Source organism: Salmo salar, chromosome 09 (genome assembly GCF_965601325.2).
Source record: "Salmo salar chromosome 09, fSalSal1, whole genome shotgun sequence".
NCBI lineage: Eukaryota > Metazoa > Chordata > Actinopteri > Salmoniformes > Salmonidae > Salmo > Salmo salar.
This window is the reverse complement of record NC_138299.1, coordinates 33401651-33421869: the sequence shown is the minus strand read 5'-3', so window position 1 is coordinate 33421869 and position 20219 is coordinate 33401651. Positions and strand designations below refer to the sequence as shown.

The 20219-nt window shown below is 43.3% G+C and overlaps 1 protein-coding gene across 1 annotated transcript in view; it reads right to left on the bottom strand.

Moving 5' to 3' along the window:
* The window catches only part of LOC106611224 (A-kinase anchor protein 6), a 286291-nt gene that overhangs the window by 180527 nt on the left and 85545 nt on the right, over positions 1 to 20219 (bottom strand). Inside the window, exons 5-6 of the mRNA XM_082955490.1 lie at positions 9057 to 9442; positions 7477 to 7652 (exon numbers count right to left, since the gene is read on the bottom strand). Coding sequence (XP_082811616.1) covers positions 7477 to 7652; positions 9057 to 9442 — 562 coding nt within the window. The remainder of the gene's footprint in view (positions 1 to 7476; positions 7653 to 9056; positions 9443 to 20219) is intronic.

Sequence of the window (20219 nt, the reverse complement as noted above, 5' to 3'; positions counted from 1 at the left end):
ATATTCTTGTTCCTCTTTGGGAGGTAAGAAACTAGAGTGGTGGTGGGGGTGAAGGCAAACTTTGATGAGCAGGCCTCTCTCCCCCTTGTTGCGAGGAGTGCAGGGGGGAGCTCAGGCTTGTTCTTTCTAACTGTGCCAACCATGGTGATCTTCCTCTTCAGGAGCTGCTGGCTAAGTTCATAAGAGGTAACGAAATTGTCACCCACCTCTCCCAGACCTCTTTTATGGCTGGCAGTTTGTCTCTCACACACGTCTTGCAGGTCTTGACTCACGGTTATCAAATCGTAGCATTCTTGAGAGAGTGTGAAAGACTTTCAGCGGCATCGTGGCACGGAAAATCGCCCTTCCACTCTCTGCATCCCAGAGAGTACATGTAACCTCGCCTCGGGACCTATACACTCCCGCTAAGAGTCGCAGCCCTATGAGAGGCACGCAGGTCAATCTCATCCATCCTTTTCCAGTTGTCTCCATATTAACAGAAACCCTCCAAATTTGTCATCTCCAGGATGATTTTTTTCAATGACTGGTTTGATAAACATGTAGAATGTTGAGGCAATGTCCTGGGCATGGGCAACTGAATGTCTTGTGGGCCCTGGGGTCATCCTTATGACATTTTGTGCTGCCATCCTGCCCTGGCTGTCATATGGTCACAAGGACATGTTATTTTGCTGTTCTTTGACAAAATGCCCCTCTTTCAGCTTGGGGGATTTCTTCTTCATATGAAGATGTATTCTTCCCCATATTCTTCTTCAGATACCTCCTCCTCTTCTAAATCAATGTTCTCCTAGACATCTGAAAAAATCAGATTTACGACCTGTTGGGCACTGAAACGTGCACTCATGGCTTCAGCAAAGAGAGAACTGGGGTGACTGTCAACTGCAGCACCTTTATAGCCTCTGACTGCATTCCCCATTAGTAAACAATGCTTTCAAGAAATTATTATTTTGTCTGAAATTCTTTTTTATTTTGTCTTTGAACTTGAGTCATGTGTTGGGTCGTGGAGGAGAGATGCTGCACATGCACAAGAAAGTTTTAGTTTTGTCTGAGTTCAATCAGTAGCACACCATCTCAATTTCTTATTGTCTGTGTGTGTGTTTGTGGGTGTGTCTGTGTGTGTCTTTGTGGTTTTTGTGGTGTATAAATGATTTTACAACTGACGGGTCAAAAATGACCCCAAGACAATCTTTGTACCCTGATGGTGCACAGAGTTCATGGAAATATGAACAAAGGTGATGTTTCACTTTTTCTAATGTTGGGGTCACTCTAGGAAGAGTCATAAAAATGTCACATTGAAAAAATATCATTTACGGGGTTTTCTCTGCTGTTAAACATAGTGGCGGGTCATTTTTTACCTCTTAAGGATGCGCCCCTTTTTATTAATTTTCACCTAAAATGACATACCCAAATCGAACTGCCTGTAGCTCAGGCCCTGAAGCTAGGATATACATATTCTTGGTACCATTTGAAAGGAAACACTTTTTTATTTTTAAAGGAAACACTTTTAAGTTTGTGTAAATGTGAAAGGAATATAGGAGAATATACAGTGAGGGAAAAAAGTATTTGATCCCCTGCTGATTTTGTACGTTTGCCCACTGACAAAGAAATGATCAGTCTATAATTTTAATGGTAGGTTTATTTGAACAGTGAGAGACAGAATAACAACAACAAAAATCCAGAAAAACAAAAATGTTATAAATTGATTTGCATTTTAATGAGGGAAATAAGTATTTGACCCCCTCTCAATCAGAAAGATTTCTGGCTCCCAGGTGTCTTTTATACAGGTAACGAGCTGAGATTAGGAGCACACTCTTAAAGGGAGTGCTCCTGATCTCAGCTTGTTACCTGTATAAAAGACACCTGTCCACAGAAGCAATCAATCAATCAGATTCCAAACTCTCCACCATGGCCAAGACCAAAGAGCTCTCCAAGGATGTCAGGGACAAGATTGTAGACCTACACAAGGCTGGAATGGGCTACAAGACCATCGCCAAGCAGCTTGGTGAGAAGGTGACAACAGTTGGTGCGATTATTTGCAAATGATAGAAACACAAAAGAACTGTCAATCTCCCTCGGCCTGGGGCTCCATGCAAGATCTCACCTCAGGGAGTTGCAATGATCATGAGAACGGTGAGGAATCAGCCCAGAACTACACGGGAGGATCTTGTCAATGATCTCAAGGCAGCTGGGACCATAGTCACCAAGAAAACAATTGGTAACACACTACGCCGTGAAGGACTGAAATCCTGCAGCGCCCGCAAGGTCCCCCTGCTCAAGAAAGCACATATACATGCCCGTCTGAAGTTTGCCAATGAACATCTGAATGATCCAGAGGACAACTTGGTGAAAGTGTTGTGGTCAGATGAGACCAAAATGGAGCTCTTTGGCATCAACTCAACTCGCCGTGTTTGGAGGAGGAGGAATGCTGCCTATGACCCCAAGAACACCATCCCCACCGTCAAACATGGAGGTGGAACCACCAAGACTCTTCCTAGAACAGGCCACCTGGCCAAACTGAGCAATCAGGGGGAGAAGGGCCTTGGTCAGGGAGGTGACCAAAAACCCGATGGTCACTCTGACAGAGCTCTAGAGTGCCTCTGTGGAGATGAGAGAATCTTCCAGAAGGACAACCATCTATGTAGCACTCCACCAATCAGGCCTTTATGATAGAGTGGCCAGACAGAAGCCACTCCTCGGTAAAAGGCATATTACAGTTAGTTTGGAGTTAGCCAAAAGGCACCTAAAGGACTCTCAGACCATGAGAAACAAGATTCTCTGGTCTGATGAAACCAAGAATGAATTCTTTGGCCTAAATGCCAAGTGTCACTTCTGGAGGAAACCTGGCACCTTCCCTACGGTGAAGCATGGTGGTGACAGCATCATGCTGTGGGGATGGGAGACTAGTCAGGTCCGAGGCAAAGATGAACAGAGCAAAGTACAGAGAGATCCTTGATGAAAACCTGATCCAGAGCACTCAGGACCTCAGACTGGGGTGAAGGTTCAACTTCCAACAGGACAACGACCCTAAGCACACAGCCAAGACAATGCAGGATTGGCTTCGGGACAAGTCTCTGAATGTCCTTGAGTGGCCCAGCCAGAGCCCGGACTTGAACCCGATCGAACATCTCTGGAGAGACCTGAAAATAGCTGTGCAGCGACGCTCCCCATCCAACCTGACAGAGCTTGAGAGGATCTGCAGAGAAGAATGGGAGAAACTCCCCAAATACAGGTGTGCCAAAGAAGACCAAGAAGACAGTGAATGTTCCTGAGTGGCTGAGTTACAGTTTTTACTTAAATCTCCTCGAAAATCTATGGCAAGAGCTGAAAATGGTTGTAGAAGAATTTTGAAAAGAATAATGTGCAAATGCTGCACAATCCAGTTGTGGAAAGCTCTTAGAGACTTACCCTGAAGGCACTGTAGTAAGTGCCTATTAATTGCCAAATAAAGCAACAGGGTTGACTGTAACAGGGTTGACTAACAGGGTTGATGATTTCCTCTTTAAATCAGCCATAAATCCCCTTGTGATACGAGGAATGGAAGCTTGTTGCAACAGGGAGAGGCAATTGAATGCAAGCTTCACAAAAATACATTTTCTTTTTTAAACATTTCAAGCCTTTCTATCTATGGGTAACAGTCGTGTTAATACTTGACCCACTCAGTTTCCACCACAAAACACCAGAAAATGATCAAAAAAGAGTAGAACCAGCTCACCTGCCTTTACACTATGATTTGATTATTCGATGTTCAATGTTTATGAAAATAATATTTTTAAAGGAATAGTTTCACCATATTAAAACGAGAGTTCAGTTCACGTAACAGGGTTGACCTTAAAATTAGGGAAAGGCGTGAATGAATCCCTTATCACATAAATAAATGACTTTGTCAATGCAAAAACATAAATAGGGCTTTACAATGATGGTAAAACTTGGAGAAAGTTTGCGATTAAGTTGGTTAAAATATTTCTAAAAGTGTGTCACGACTGTCAAAGGGAGTAGACCAAGGTGCAGCGTGGTGAGTGTTCATCTTTGTATTTAATTATAAATCAGAACACTACAAACAAAAGAATAAACAATGACAACGACCGTAACGTCTTGTAGGTTTAACAAGCAGTACAAAATTAAGATCCCACAACTACAGGTGGGGAAAGGCTGCCTAAGTATGATTCCTAATCAGAGACAACGATAGACAGCTGCCTCTGATTAGGAACCTGTCACGGATTTCTTCGTCGTCAGACGATATAGCGAAATCATCGTCGGAAAAGGAGGACCAATATGCAGCAGGATTGAGATTGTTCATCTTGAACCTTTACTAAACTCAAAATGAACATACAAAAATAACAAAACGAACTCACGATTTACAGACAGTCTTCTCAGGCTCACATACGCTAGACAAGAAACAATCTCCCACAAATGATAAACACAAATACGCCCTAATATATGGGACTCTCAATCAAAGGCAAATAGACCACACCTGCCTTCAATTGAGTCCCCACCCCAATTAACTAAACATAGAACCAGACTACCTAGACTAAACATAGAATTACATGAATCTCAAACAGTGCCCCAAAACCCAGGAATACTTAAATCAAATGCCCTTACTACAAAAACACCACCCCGAACCACATAAACCAAATACCCTCTGCCACGTCCTGACCAAACTACAATGACAATTAACCCTTATACTGGCCAGGATGTGACAGAACCATACTCGGCTCAAAACAAAGAAATAGACATCATAGAATGCCCACCCCACACCCTGACCTAACCACATAGAGAAACAAACCCTCTCTCTCAGGTCAGGGCGTGACAAAGTGACACCATGTTGATGGAGGGACATGTCAAAATGCTGAGTTTTTGTCACTTTAGCAAGATTTTTTTCATATAAAAAAATCTGATGTATTGAATTCTCCATGTGGTCTATATTAAAGGGCATTTCATTTAATATAACAGGCTTTTAAAATTCAATATTGGTGCATAATTTCTACTTAAAATATCAAAAGGGATGGGGCCTCCCGAGTGGTACAGCAGTCTAAGGCCCTGCATCACAGTGCTAGAGGCGTCACTACAGACCCTGGTTCAATCCCAGGCTGTGTCACAACCGGCCGTGATCGGGTGTCCCATAGGGTGGCGCTCAATTGGCCCAGCATCGTCCGGGTTAGGGGAGGGTTTGGCCGGGGGGGCTTTACTTGGCTCATCACACTCTAGTGACTCCTTGTGGGGGACCAGGCGCCTGCAGGCTGACTTCGGTCGTCAGTTGAACGGTGTTTCCTCCGACATATTGCTGTGGCTGGCTTCCGGGTAAAGCGAGCGGGTGTTAAGAAGTGTGGTTTGGCAGGTCATGTTTTGGAGGATGCATGACTCAACCTTCACCTCCCGAGCCCGTTCCAGCGATGAGACAAGATTGAAATTGGGAAGAAAAAGGGGTAATATACACAGAAAAAATATAGATATCAAATGGATGCAAAAGGAATTATTTTCATGGAAAGACCCCATTATTTGCCAGGGGATTTTGAGAAGCAGCTTGTTATTGAGACTGAAGCGTCTCTGTCTAATCTTCCCCAACAATTGAATTAGAGGGGAATAAGACAAGGTTCCCTCAGGATTACCATTTGACCAGCATCTAGCCATGTTCAAAACTTTATGGTCCCATGGAAAATGATTCAGACTCAGGAACATCAACAACGGCAGGAGCATATGCTCTCCGCAATAACAACAAACCGTTATGGGCGCCAGGAGAGACGCACCTTGCTTTATACACACCTTAATGGGGGCAACGTTTGTGTCTAGTGACATGTTGCATTGCTCTTACATCTGTCATTTTTACACGCCGAAAATGAATGACCTCAAAGAGCACCTGTTGTTTTTAGACACATAAAAAATGTATGGGACACTGGAAATAAATATTGTCCTTGTTCTAAATCATAACAATGTTGATATTGGTTTTAACAATGAATTCCCAACATATAAAGCTGAAGTATATGGGCTATATTAGGTACACAAGCTCACCGTTATAACAAGCTAACATCTCTGCAACACACACACATTAAAACATTCAAATAACCTTGGGCGAACCTCCTAAGTCGACAATGACTCGTCATAACGCCTGATGGATGAACAACAAACACAACCTGGACCAGACCTATGACTTATCATCCCATGTCATCCATCCCTCAGATCAGAAGATGACACCTCTCATCTTTCCCCCGTCAACATCGTCCTATCAAATTTACCCAACCCCGTGCCCCCTCGTCAGAGAGTCAGGACGGGTCTAAACACTCAGTGCTGAGAGGAGATTTGTAGCTCCTTCCCTGACCTTCCCCCCACCACAATGGCCACCCTCTAATTAGGCAATGCATCTGATCTTCATTAACAGCTATGGGATAATGAATCACTGGCTCGTCTCTGTGTTAATTCGCTGCAACCAAGCAGCTAATGGATGTCAGAGCTGACTGATCACACTGATTGTGGTGATTTCTAATTGCAACAAAACTATTTAAAAGCAGCAGGATTATTTATGTTGTCGCCTACAACGTGAAAAGAGGGATGCGAGGAGATGCGAAGGGAGGAGAGGAAAGGAAAAGGGATTGAGTTTCTAATTTGGTTCAGATGAAACAGAAGAGATTATGGTCAGAAGAAGGAAGAGTGAGGTGCGGCGCTGTGAAGATTGTGCCTCCACATTGCACGGCCCCCTGGGAAATCCTGCCGAGCTGTGCTGATGCTCTGACACGGCTGCTCATATCCTTTTGATGCACAAACACAAATACATTTGTCTCTCTCTGCCTGGGTCTCTCTGGGTAAGTGAAAAGGATGCCTCCATCCACCAAAATCAGATTGGAGTGTAAATTACTAAATCACAATTGGCAATTAAACAATGAGCAATCGTAGCCTAGAATGACAATGCCAGTAATTACACATTAAATGCAAAGAACAAAGTGGGTTTCACACATTTTGAGCTATAAATAATTGTGTGTGATTTTTTTGTCTACTGTTCCTGTGTGTGTGTGTGTGTGTGTGTGTATGTGTGTGTGTGTGTGTGTGTGTGTGTGTGTGTGTGTGTGTGTGTGTGTGTGTGTGTGTGTGTGTGTGTGTGTGTGTGTGTGTGTTCGTTTGCTGCATTTTGTCTTCTCAAATTATTCATGCAGCCACCACCATTGCTTTAGAGTTTATTTATGAAATATGGAATATTCACATCATGCACATCTACGTGTGTCCCCCTTCACCCCCAGTAACTTCTAACAGCTAGCTTTACTTTAGCTGTTTCTTATGCTAATAGCACCAACCCCTTCCCATCTCCCCCTTCTGTTTGTTTATTTTGCTGAGCGAGCACTGGATAGCCCCGGGCGAGAGGGAGAGGAAAGGAGACGGAGAGGAGAGGGAGAGCGGGTGGACTTCAGTCAGTGGCAGGAGGACAGGCACCGGCGGGCAGGCGGTGGGATATGGGGGATATGAGGAAATGTAGCCTGTGTGGCTACAGTTTACCTTTGGGCTGGCCAGCGGGCCCGTAGTCTCTGCCTCCTGAGAGGCCTCGGCCTCAGTGGCCAGGATGTGGGCTTTGATGGCGTCCAGAGTCCGCAGCATCCAGCTGTGCTGGCGGCGGATCTGCCTCTGGAGTTGCTGCCACTGGTGTACGACCATCTGGAGCATGTCCCTCAGGCCTGGAATGATAGACAATAGAGAGAGAGAGAAAGAGTCTGTGGATTAGCCACTACCTATGAACTTACTTTCATTCTGACCCACCCACCCTCCTATAATCCTTCATTCACTGAAGTACTGGTATTTATAATTTTATTATGCTAAACTATTTTATCCTTTATCATTATCATCATCGTTTTTATTATTATTATTATATACCTTGTTTATTAGTCTTTTAAATGTGAGTGAGGTAATTGCTCTTTATTTGATATGATCAAGAATTCTTCAGTGGTCCACCTTGCTCTCTCTAACCTGAACACAGATGCCTATGTGATCTGCCATACAGTATGCCAACTAATGTACAGTATATGAACACACCAGTATGTGTACTGCATGTGATGAGTAGCTGGTTTAGAGTTAAACCCCTCCCACAACACACTGCGTCCCCCTGCAGAACCATCACAGTGTTACTCCAGCCCTGTGTCTCTCTACCAGCAGGACACTGTCCCAGCAGCCATGATTCACCCAAATCCTGTTTGAACAAAGTGATCAAATCAAGATGAATGAGCCAAGGCAGAATGTGACCCTGTAATGCACGCACGCACACACACTATCTATCTAGTGACTGGCTGCTCAACAATGTCACACACCGCTCATACCTGTGGAATGATCATGAGTGATCTGCAGAGTTGCTAGGAAACCAGGTATTAGTGTCTGCAGCACAGGAAGTAAGGGGAGAGATTTGCTGGCTGGTTGACTGGCTGGCTGGATGGATGCTTTAGGTGAATAATCGGCCCAGCAGAGGGGAGAAAACGTCTGGAAGATGGCCTCTAACTCAGGCCCTGCTGTTTCTAATTCCACCTATCTTCATAAACACAGCGCCTCCCTCAATCGCTCCCTCTCCTTTTCTATCGCTCTTACTCCCTCGTCATGACCCTGGCCGTGACCCCACTCTCCGAGGGTGTCTCGGGGAGTTGGAATATGAAAAAAACACATTTCCAATTCACACGTGTATTATACAAAGTTGTACATGTGTGAAGTAGGACAAATCAAATATAAGCGCCCACAAAATTATTATTATTATTATTATATACACCGTCTCCCTCCCTCACTTTTTCTCTCTCCTACTCGCTCGCTTCAAATACACAGCGTCCCACTCCCTCTCCTCTTTCCACCTCTCTGCCTCTCCTCTCTATCTTTTCTCGACCCAGTCACAAGCACCAATCACTCCCAGCCTGTCCAAACTCACTCACTCAATCCACTGCAGATAGAATGACATTGGTAATGTATGTTGAAAAAAGCTGTTTCTTTCCCCCCTTCCCCTTGCTTGAGAAGCGGTTACTTTAAGATGTATACATTCTGAAGGTCAGTATGTTAATATAACCATTAATAATAAATGTGAGGGTTGAGAGCAGTGAGAGCCGTACCGTTGGAGAGGATGATTTCCAGCAGCTGCCTGCCTTCCTCCACTACACAGTCTTTCAGGGAGCAGTGACTGTCCACGTTCAACTTGAAACTCTGCAACACAGACAACATATTAACACAGTCTTTCAGGGAGCAGTGACTGTCCACGTTCAACTTGAAACTCTGCAACACAGACAACATATTAACACAGTCTTTCAGGGAGCAGTGACTGTCCACGTTCAACTTGAAACTCTGCAACACAGACAACATATTAACACAGTCTTTCAGGGAGCAGTGACTGTCCACGTTCAACTTGAAACTCTGCAACACAGACAATATATTAACACAGTCTTTCAGGGAGCAGTGACTGTCCACGTTCAACTTGAAGCTCTGGGAAAATAAAAAAGCTCTGGGAAAATAAATAAACATAAATATGGGTTGTATTTACAATGGTGTTTGTACTTCACTGGTTGCCCTTTTCTTGTGGCAACAGGTCACAGATCTTGCTGCTGTGATTGCACACTGTGGTATTTCACCCAATAGATATGGGAGTTTATCAAAATTGTATAAAAATACATTCTAAATCTTTGTGGGTCTGTGTAATCTGAGGGATATATGTTTCTAATATGGTCATACATTTGGTTAGGAAGTGCAGCTCAGTTTCCACCTAATTTTGTGGGCAGTGTGCACATAGCCTGTCTTCTCGAGAGCCAGGTCTGCCTACGGCGACCTTACTCAATAGCAAGGCTATGCTCGCTGACTCTGTACATAGTCAAAGCTTTCCTTCATATTGGTTCTGTCACAGTGGTCAGGTATTCTGCCACTGTGTACTCTCTGTTTAGGGCCAAATAGCATTGTAGTTTGCTCTATTTTTTGTTGATTCTTTCCAATGTCTCAAGTAATTATATTTTTTATTTTCTTATGATTTGGTTGGGTCTTTCTCTCTGAACATCACACCAAAAAAAGTCCCAGTCCCCACATCATACAAACATCTGACATAACCTCCAAGCACCCTTCATAATTCCTCAAGCTGTGCTATACTCTACTTATTACATCGCATCACATTACATCCCTTTCCACTTCCCTCTACAGTATCTTAACCATCTATCCTGAAATATTGGGACAGAAAAGATCTGTATCTGTAAAAAACAATCCAACATACAGAACACACAGAAATCCAACATACAGAACACACAGAAATCCAACATACAGAACACACAGAAATCCAACATACAGAACACACAGAAATCCAACATACAGAACACACAGAAATCCAACATACAGAACACACAGAAATCCAACATAGGCTACTGAGTTGTTTTATTTAAAGGGATGATTCACACACCCTCTCCCTCCATCCTCCTCTCCCAACAGACCATCCCTCCATTCCTTAAAGGGATCTATCATCCACCCATCCCCTAACTCTCCAACATGTGTGGAATATTCCCCCAAGCCCCCATATTACTATGATGTCTCTATTCCACTCTTGTTATTCTCTTGAAAAATTCCCCAAACATTTCTTTTTCTACCCCCTCCCCGTTTTTCTCTATCTCCCCCATCCCGTCTTTCTGTGGGTGCAGAGCCAAGTGCTGTCGTGGTGCTAAGTGTAATCAAAGTGGAGAAAGAGAGAGAATGAGAGAGAGAGATGGAGAGAGAGAGATGGATATATATATTAAATATATACTGTATATACAGTACCAGTCAAAAGTTTGGACACACCTACTACTCATTCAAGGGTTTTTCTTTATTTTTACTATTTTCTACATTGTAGAATAATAGTGAAGACATCAAAACTATGAAATAACACATATGGAATCATGTAGTAACCAAAAAAAAAGTGTTAAACAAATCAAAATATATTTTATATTTGAGATTCTTCAAAGTATCTCTCAACCAGCTTCATGAGGTAATCACCTGGAATTAATTTCAAATAACAGGTGTGCCTTGTTAAAAGTTGTGGAATTTCCTTCATAATGCGTTTGAGCCAATCAGTTTTGTGACAAGGTAGGGGTGGCATACAGAATATAGCACTATTTGGTAAAAGACCAAGTCCATATTATGGCAAGAACAGCTCAAATAAGTAAAGAGAAACGACAGGCAATATGGAAAATTTCAAGAACATTGAAAGTTTCTTCAAGTGCAGTCGCAAAAACCATCAAGCGCTATGATGAAACTGGCTCTCATGAGGACTGCCACATGAAAGGAAGACCCAGAGTTACCTCTGCTGCATAGGATAAGTTCATTAGAATTAACTGCACCTCAGTATGCAGCCCAAATAAATGTTCAAGTAACAGACACATCTCAACAACTGTTCAGAGGAGACTGCATGAATCAGGCCTTCATGGTTGAATTGCTGCAAAGAAATCATTACTAAAGGACACCAATAAGAAGAAGAGACTCACTTGGGCCAAGAAACACGAGCAATGGACATTATACCGGTGGAAATATGTCCTTAAGCACGCATCCAAGACAACACAGGAGTGGCTTCGGGATATGTCTCTGAATGTCCTTGAGTGGCCCAGCCAGAGCCCAGACTTGAACCCGATCTCTGGAGAGACCTGAAAATAGCTGTGCAGCAATGCTCCCCATCCAACCTGACAGAGCTTGAGAGGATCTGCAGAGAAGAATGGGAGAAACTCCCCAAATACAGGTGTGCCAAGCTTGTAGCATCATACCCAAGAAGATGTGAGGCTGTAATCGTAGCCAAAGGTGCTTCAACACAGTGCTGAGTAAACGGTATGATACTTATGTAAAAGTGATATGTTTTTTGTTGTTTTTTTACTTTTGCAAACATTTCTGAAAACCTGTTTTGGCTTTGCCATTATGGGATATGGGGTATTGTGTGTAGATTGATGAAGAAAAAGTGAAGGGGTCTGAATACTTTCCCGAATGCACTGTATATATACTGTATATATATATAAAAGAGAGTGAGAGAACTGGGACCTGGAGGAGGGGGATGGGATATGCTGTTGAAGATGTTATGAGTGGTTGGGGGGTGGAGGGTGAATAAAGAGGGGGTGCTGAGGAATCCCAGGGGAGTGATGCAGTGAGGTGCTTGGAGTCATCGTCACCTTAGATTGTCATCTCCTTAGATCTCGGGCCGGCCTGTTGCTGGCGATTAGGGCCCGGTCTGATCTGACCAGCGTGCTGAAGGCGTGCCGTGACAACACAGCATTGGCTAAATGCTTCTGACGGCCTGCCGCCGAGAGAGCAAGTAGAGGAGCACTGAACGAGGCCCGGCTCTACTTCACTGGGCAGAATGGATGAAGGGGAATGGGACACCTAGCTCACTAAGTAACTAGAAGATGCCCTCGGTGACTCACTCTAACGCTGATCCAGGAACAGCAGAGCAGCCAAAATGGAGTTGTTCACACTCATAGCAAGGCTCCGTCTGAAACGGTACCCTTTTCCTTATATAGTTTGCCCTATCCGCTATATAGTGCACTACTTTTGAAAGTAAGCCTATCCCAAACCATTCAGAGTTAATGGCTAACCGTAAGATTTTGGACTTAATGCCTAAACTTAACCCTAACCTTAATCTGGAGTTAATGGCTATACTTAACCCTAACCTTACAAATCTGGAGTTAATGGCTAAACTTAACCCTAATCTTAAGAATCTGGAGTTAATGGCTAAATTTAACCCTAACCTTAAAAATCTGGAGTTAATGGCTGAACTTAACCCTAACCTTAAGAATCTGGAGTTAATGGCTAAATTTAACCCTAACCTTAAAAATCTGGAGTTAATGGCTAAACTTAATCCTAACCTTAAAAATCTGGAGTTAATGGCTAAACTTAACCCTAACCTTAAAAATCTGGAGTTAATGGCTAAACTTAACCCTAACCTTAAAAATCTGGAGTTAATGGCTAAACTTAACCCTAACCTTAATCTGGAGTTAATGGCTATACTTAACCCTAATCTTAAAAATCTGGAGTTAATGGCTAAACTTAGCCCTAACCTTACAAATCTGGAGTTAATGGCAAAATGTAACCCTAACCTTAAAAATCTGGAGTTAATGGCTAAACTTAACCCTAACCTTAAAAATCTGGAGTTAATGGCTAAACTTAACCCTAATCTTAAAAATCTGGAGTTAATGGCTAAAGTTAACCTTAAACACTTTCAAATGTGACGTTTGAGAAACGCTGGAGATCCCTTCCAACTCCACTGAATTAGGTAAATCTGATTTGAGTTTTTTTGCACCTTACTTGTGGAATAATCTCCAAAACTCTCTAAAATTGGAGTTGGTGCCTGTCAGGAAACTCAGACAGCTGATTAAGAATGTGTTTGTTTTATAGGATTGTGTTTCGCTTTTCGTGTATTGATGTGTATAGTGTATATTGATGTGTATTGATGTGTATTGATGTGTATAGTGTATATTGATGTGTATTGATGTGTATAGTGTATATTGATGTATATCATTGTTTGATATAGGGCTCATCTGTAAAAGAGACCTTGGTCTCAGCATGACTCCCGGGCAAAATAAAGGCTATTATTAAAAAATAGTGCACTAATTCAAAAGTAGTGCATCATATAGGGAATAAGGTGCCATTTGGGAGGCAAACAGAGAGTTCAGCAGCAGAGAGAGAAAAGGACTGCAAGGCTTTGGGTGGATTAAGCTGGGGGCAGGAGGGTTGTCACCAATTTGACACCTCTAGATGTGCAACAGCAGGGATAGGCAACTCGATTAATTCACGGGCCGTTTTTTTGGGAGCCGGAAAATAATTATAATCATCTGTATACTTCAAACTGACCACAACTAAGCTCAAAAAGAGATTGTATTTGAAAATAACTATAATTTCATACCTTCATTACATTGATACACGATCACGTCTCTTTTTTTCCCGTGGGAATACTTGGGAACAGATTTCCTAAATTAAACTGATTTTATGCTTAACTGATTTTACAGTCTTTTTTAAAACATTTCTAAAAACTTTGGGGGCCAAAAGAAATCCCTCGCGGGCCGACCATTGTGCTACAGTTTGAAGCTCCTGGATTTGGAGCCCCTCGCTCCTCTTCTCACTCCTCTCAGGCTCAGGTGAGAGGACTGTAATCCCCACATCACATCACACATACAGACACACAGAAAGACTGGGCAGGGACGTCATCTCACTGAAACAGAGGGAAGGCCAGAGGGAAGGCCAGAGGGAAGGACAGAGGGAAGGACAGAGGGAAGGACAGAGGGAAGGACAGAGGGAAGGACAGAGGGAAGGACAGAGGGAGAGAGGGAAGAACCAACCCATGGGGAGGGGGCTCACACACAAACACACGAGAGACACACACGGGTTGTGATGGAATTAAAGAGGCGCCACAGGGTGAAGGTGAGCTGGGAGGTAGGAAGGCTAAGGTAGGAAAAGTATTGGCTCACTCGGTGTTCGGTGTTCGGTAATTGCATTCATGGCACCAGAATTCCAGATAGAGCCCCAGTATTTATGTTTTTGGACCTGACTTCTTAGACAGGCTTTGATATGGTTGTGGATGGCTGGGTCTGAGGCTGGGTCTGAGGCTGGGTCTGAGGCTGGGTCTGAGGCTGAGGCTGGGTCTGAGGCTGGGTCTGAGACTGGGTCTGAGGCTGGGTCATAGGCTGGGTCCTGGTTTAAAGGTAGAGCTGGCAGGCTGGCACACAGGGGGTGGTATCAGTAACATCCTAATACCAGGGCCTGGATGGCGATACTAGTGTAGTGGGCATAGCCAGGACCTTGCTCAGTCACTAACAAATACTCTCCCTCCTGCTCTATCTTCCTCTTTCTATTTCTCTTTACCCCTCTCCCTCTTCCATCATAAAAAAAATATATTGCATTAATGTCTTGACTGTGTGCAGTAGGCTAGTAGTAAGCTGGCCATATTAGCCAGTGAGATATGCACATTAAAGACACTGAGACTAGAACACAATCCCCCAGGACAGGGATATTATGTGCGTTTCCTTTTCATCCTCCCTCTCCACCAGTAAAGCTTTCAACCAAGATGAATACACAGCCCCTGGTGACAACAACCAAGATGAATACACAGCCCCTGGTGACAACAACCAAGATGAATACACAGCCCCTGGTGACAACAACCAAGATGAATACACAGCCCCTGGTGACAACAACCAAGATGAATACACAGCCCCTGGTGACAACAACCAAGATGAATACACAGCCCCTGGTCACAACAACCAAGATGAATACACAGCCCCTGGTGACAACAACCAAGATGAATACACAGCCCCTGGTGACAACAACCAAGATGAATACACAGCCCCTGGTGACAACAACCAAGATGAATACACAGCCCCTGGTGACAACAACCAAGATGAATACACAGCCCCTGGTGACAACAACCAAGATGAATACACAGCCCCTGGTGACAACAACCAAGATGAATACACAGCCCCTGGTGACAACAACCAAGATGAATACACAGCCCCTGGTGACAACAACCAAGATGAATACACAGCCCCTGGTGACAACAACCAAGATGAATACACAGCCCCTGGTGACAACAACCAAGATGAATACACAGCCCCTGGTGACAACAACCAAGATGAATACACAGCCCCTGGTCACAACAACCAAGATGAATACACAGCCCCTGGTCACAAAAGCATTAACGGCAGGGCTTAGCGTGTCATAGAATGGGTTTGTGGGCCAGTGTAATGCGCCAGGCAGGAGGAAAAGCGTATGAATAACATGAATGAACAACAACCCTTCTCTTCCCATCCATCCCCTCCAAACTTTTCTCAGGGAAAGAGAGCGAGATAGGCAGGGAAAAAGAGAGAAAGACAGGTGGAGAAAGTAGAAAAAGGAAGAAACTGAAAAAAGACAGCGGTAGAGAGGGAGGGAGAGTGAGAGAAAGGCAGACTTGAAGGAATGGAAAGCGAAAGAGCAAGAAAGAGTGTGAGAGAGAGAGAGAGAGGGGGATAGAGGGAAGGAAGGCTCTGCTCGTCCGTGGCGTCACACTTGACTAGGCCCCTGAGAAACCCCCAGTAGAACCTTCAGCTGCCAGCTAGCTGTCTGTTGCCATGAGGATGAAGTCATCTCCAGAGGCCCGCATGCTAATGTATTCAATCACCTCCCTGTGTGACACGTATCATCTCAGGTGGCGTGCCTGGCTGCCTCTCTCTCAGCCCCATAGCCTCACAGCCTAGCTGACTCTCTCATAGCCTCAGCCTCTCTCTCAGCCCCAACTTCAGCCCCAGCCTCCGCCTCTCTGTTAGCCCAAGCCCAAGGACAGCAGAGGAGAGGATGTGCTAATCCTCTGATTGTATGTAACCGATGGAGATGTCTGATTGGTAAATACATTTAATCCTATGTAATAGCCAAAGTGGCAACCTAAGCATCTAACAATCAGTAACAACCATTGGAAAGATACATGGCTGGTTGTACATTACAGAACTATAACAGCAAGCATTTGATTTTAATGAATTTTTTTCAATGCATGAAATGTATGCATTGTATATGCAACAAAATGTTGTTCTATTTTATATGTAGGCACTGTAGACGAGCCAAATATGAATTCTCTCACAGTCGTCATTCTCCGTTCCTGCCAGGAGGTGGCATTGAAACCCCACTGTGCTAATCAGGCTTTACCAACAGGAGAGAATCCACTGTGTGGCTCACTGACAGACTGTGGAGATAAATAGTCAAAAGACTGAGTCTGCCTCCTAAAATGGCACCATATTCCCTATTTAGTGCACTACTTTTGAACAGGGCCCATAATGCTCTGGTCAAATGTAGTGCACCATATAAGGAATATGGTGCCATTTGGGACAAAACCGGAGTATTTTCATGGCATAATAGCTACAGACTGTCTAAAACTACAGATAATATTCAATCATATACAGTGGAAAATGTTGATGCTAAAGGATTATACAATACTAGTTATGTCTAGGTAGTATTTATAGGCTGGCTCATAGTAACTCTACTAGCATTGACATTGTCCTGGAGACTGTGGAACAAGTGTCAGACAGACATCCCTGTGATGGCATGGCAGGATACCATGGAGTCACTCAGGACCGAGGCTCATCAGGGCTGAGGTTCACAGACTATGGAGAATATAATATCACTACTTACTGTATGTGTTAAAGAATGGAATGAGTCTGTGTCTCTTTCTCTCTCCAAATAATACATTAGCACCCAGCTCCTTCATAGATGCTCTTCATTATTTACCTAATGGTCTAATTGCATTATAGGTGGATGAGAGACATTAACATGAGAGGCATGCAGGAGAAGGTTGCAGTGCGTTGGTTAGTAGTTTTATGAGGTTATTCTACGTGAGAGTAGAGAGAAGACCAGGGAGCGACGTGTTTCACTAAGCCTTTAATGTGCTAGCTGGCACTGGTTTTCGCTTTTCGCGTTTTAATATTTCTGAATGTACTCTGTAGCTCCACTGCATTCCTCTCTTTCTACAAATAAGAATTGGATCAGAGCATACAGGTATGCAGCATGCTGAATGATCCTCAAAGCAGGTTAGGCCATCTCCTCTGATGTGTAGGTATTCAAAACTTGTCACATAACCTTAATCCTCAGTCTGGCATGCTATGTGACATTGGAGGAAAACTATCCTTGTTGTGTACTAATGCCGTATTACCATATGCAAGACGACAACAACGATTAATCTGTTCATAAATCACTTAATCAATACTGTAGCTGTCAGTATACAACTGACCTTTGAAGATGTGTTGACATGCAAATGCATATTGACACCATCATTATGAACCGGAATGAATTAGCAACACTGTCTAGTTTGGGAATACATTAACTTTGGAGTCAATCTAGGGCTGGTAAAATGACCGTATAACCGCGTAACAGACGGTTATGGATGAATAACGCCATGAAAATAAAATAACCATCACAACTGTTAAAAAGAAGATATACTGAGTTCACCCCTTTTGCCCTCAGAATTGCCTCAATTGGTTGGGGCATGGACTCTACAGTTGTGTCAAGTTGGCTGGATGTCCTGTGGGTGGTGGACCATTCTTGATACACACGGGAAACTGTTGAGTGTGAAAAACCCGGCAGTGTTGCAGTTCTTGACACAAAACGGTGCACCTGTCACCTACTAGCATACCCTGTTCAAAGGCACTTAAATCTTTTGTCTTGCAAATTCACCCTCTGAATGGCACACATACACAATCCATGTCATAATTGTCTCAAGGATTAAAAATCCTTCTTTAACCTGTCTCCTCCCCTTCATCTACACTAATTAAAGTGGATTTAACAGGTGACACCAATAAGGGATCAAAGCTTCACCTGGTCAGTCTATCATGGAAAGAGCAGTTGTTCATACTGTTTTGTACACTCCGTGTGTATATACAGTGCATTCGGGAAAATACTCAGACCCCTTCACTTTTTCCACATTTTGTTACGTTGCAGCCTTATTCTAAAATTGATTAAATTAAATATTTTCCTTGTCAATCTACACACAATACCCCATAATGACAAAGCAAAAACAGTTTTTTTGTACATTTTTGCAAATTTAGTCAAAGTTAAAAACAGAAATACCTTATTTACATAAGTATTCAGACAGCTATGAGACTCAACATTTAGATCAAGTGCATCCTGTTTCCATTGATCATCCTTGAGCTGTTTCTACAACTTGATTGGAGTCAAACCTGTGGTAAATTCATTTGATTGGACATGATTTGGAAAGTCACACACCTGTCTATATATGGTTCCACAGTTGGCAGTGCATGTCAGAGCAAAAACCAAGCCATGAGGTTGAAGGAATTGTCCGTAGAGCTCTGAGACAGGATTGTGTGTCACGTCTACCCCTGCTCCCCCTCTCCGGCGCTCGACGTCGCCTGTTTACTAACATCCGGTCCTGGCAACCCATCACTACACACACCTGGCAACCCTTCATTACGCACACCTGCGCCTCATCATTAGGCACATCTGGACCCCATCCCTTCCCTGACTACTCCCCCTATATGGGGCAGCAGGTAGCCTAGTGGTTAGAGCGTTGGCTAGTAACCAAAAGGTAGCAAGATCAAATCCCCGAGCTAAAAAGGTAAAAATCTGTCGTTCTGCCCCTGAACAAGGCAGTTAACCCACTGTTCCTAGGCCTTCATTGAAAATAAGAATTTGTTCTTAACTGACTTGCCTAGTTAAATAAAGGTTAAATAAAAATAAATATATAACACTCTGTTGTCATTTCCCGTCTAGTGTTATTGTTTATGTTCTCATGTCCAGACACTTCTCTTGTTTTTGTATTATTACGTGTTCATTTATATTAAACTGTCCAATTACACCTGCTTCCCAACACCCTGCGTCTCCAGTACAATGTGTGGAAGCACATATTTATTTATTTTATTTTTTATTTAACATTTATTTAGTGGCTTGCGAAAGTATTCACCCTCAGTGTCATTTTTCCTATTTTGTTGCCTTACAACCTGGAATTAAAGTAGATTTTTGGGGGGGTCTGTATCATTTGATTTACACAACATGCCTACCACTTTGAAGATGCACAATATTTTTTATTGTGAAACAAACAAGAAATAAGACCAAAAAAAATGAAAACTTGAGCGTGCATAACGATTCACCCCCCCAATGTCAATACTTTGTAGAGCCACCTTTTGCAGCAAGTCTCTTGGGGTATGTCTCTATAAGCTTGGCACATCTAACCACTGGGATTTTTTCCCATTCTTCAAGGCAAAACTGCTCCAGCTCCTTCAAGTCGGATGGGTTCCACTGGTGTACAGCAATCTTTAAGTCATACCACAGATTCTCAATTGGATTGAGGTCTGGGCTTTGACTAGGCCACTCCAAAACACTTACATATCCTCTAAACCACTCGAGTGTTGCTTTAGCAGTATGCTTAAGGTCATTGTCCTGCTGGAAGGTGAACCTCCGTCCCACTCTCAAATTTCTGGAAGACTGAAACAGGTTTCCCTCAACAATTTCCCTGTATTTAGCGCCATCAATCATTCCTTCAATTCTGACCAGTTTCCCAGTCCCTGCTGATGAAAAACATCCCCACAGCATGATGCTGCCACCACCATGCTTCACTGTGGGGATGAGGTTCTCGGGGTGATGAGAGGTGTTGGGTTTGCACCAGATATAGTGTTTTCCTTGATGGCCAAAAAGCTCAATTCTAGTCTCATCTGACCAGAGTACCTTCTTCCATATGTTTGGGGACTCTCCCACATGCCTTTTGGTAAACACTAGACGTGTTTGCTTATTTCTTTCTTTAAGCAATGGCTTTTTTTCTG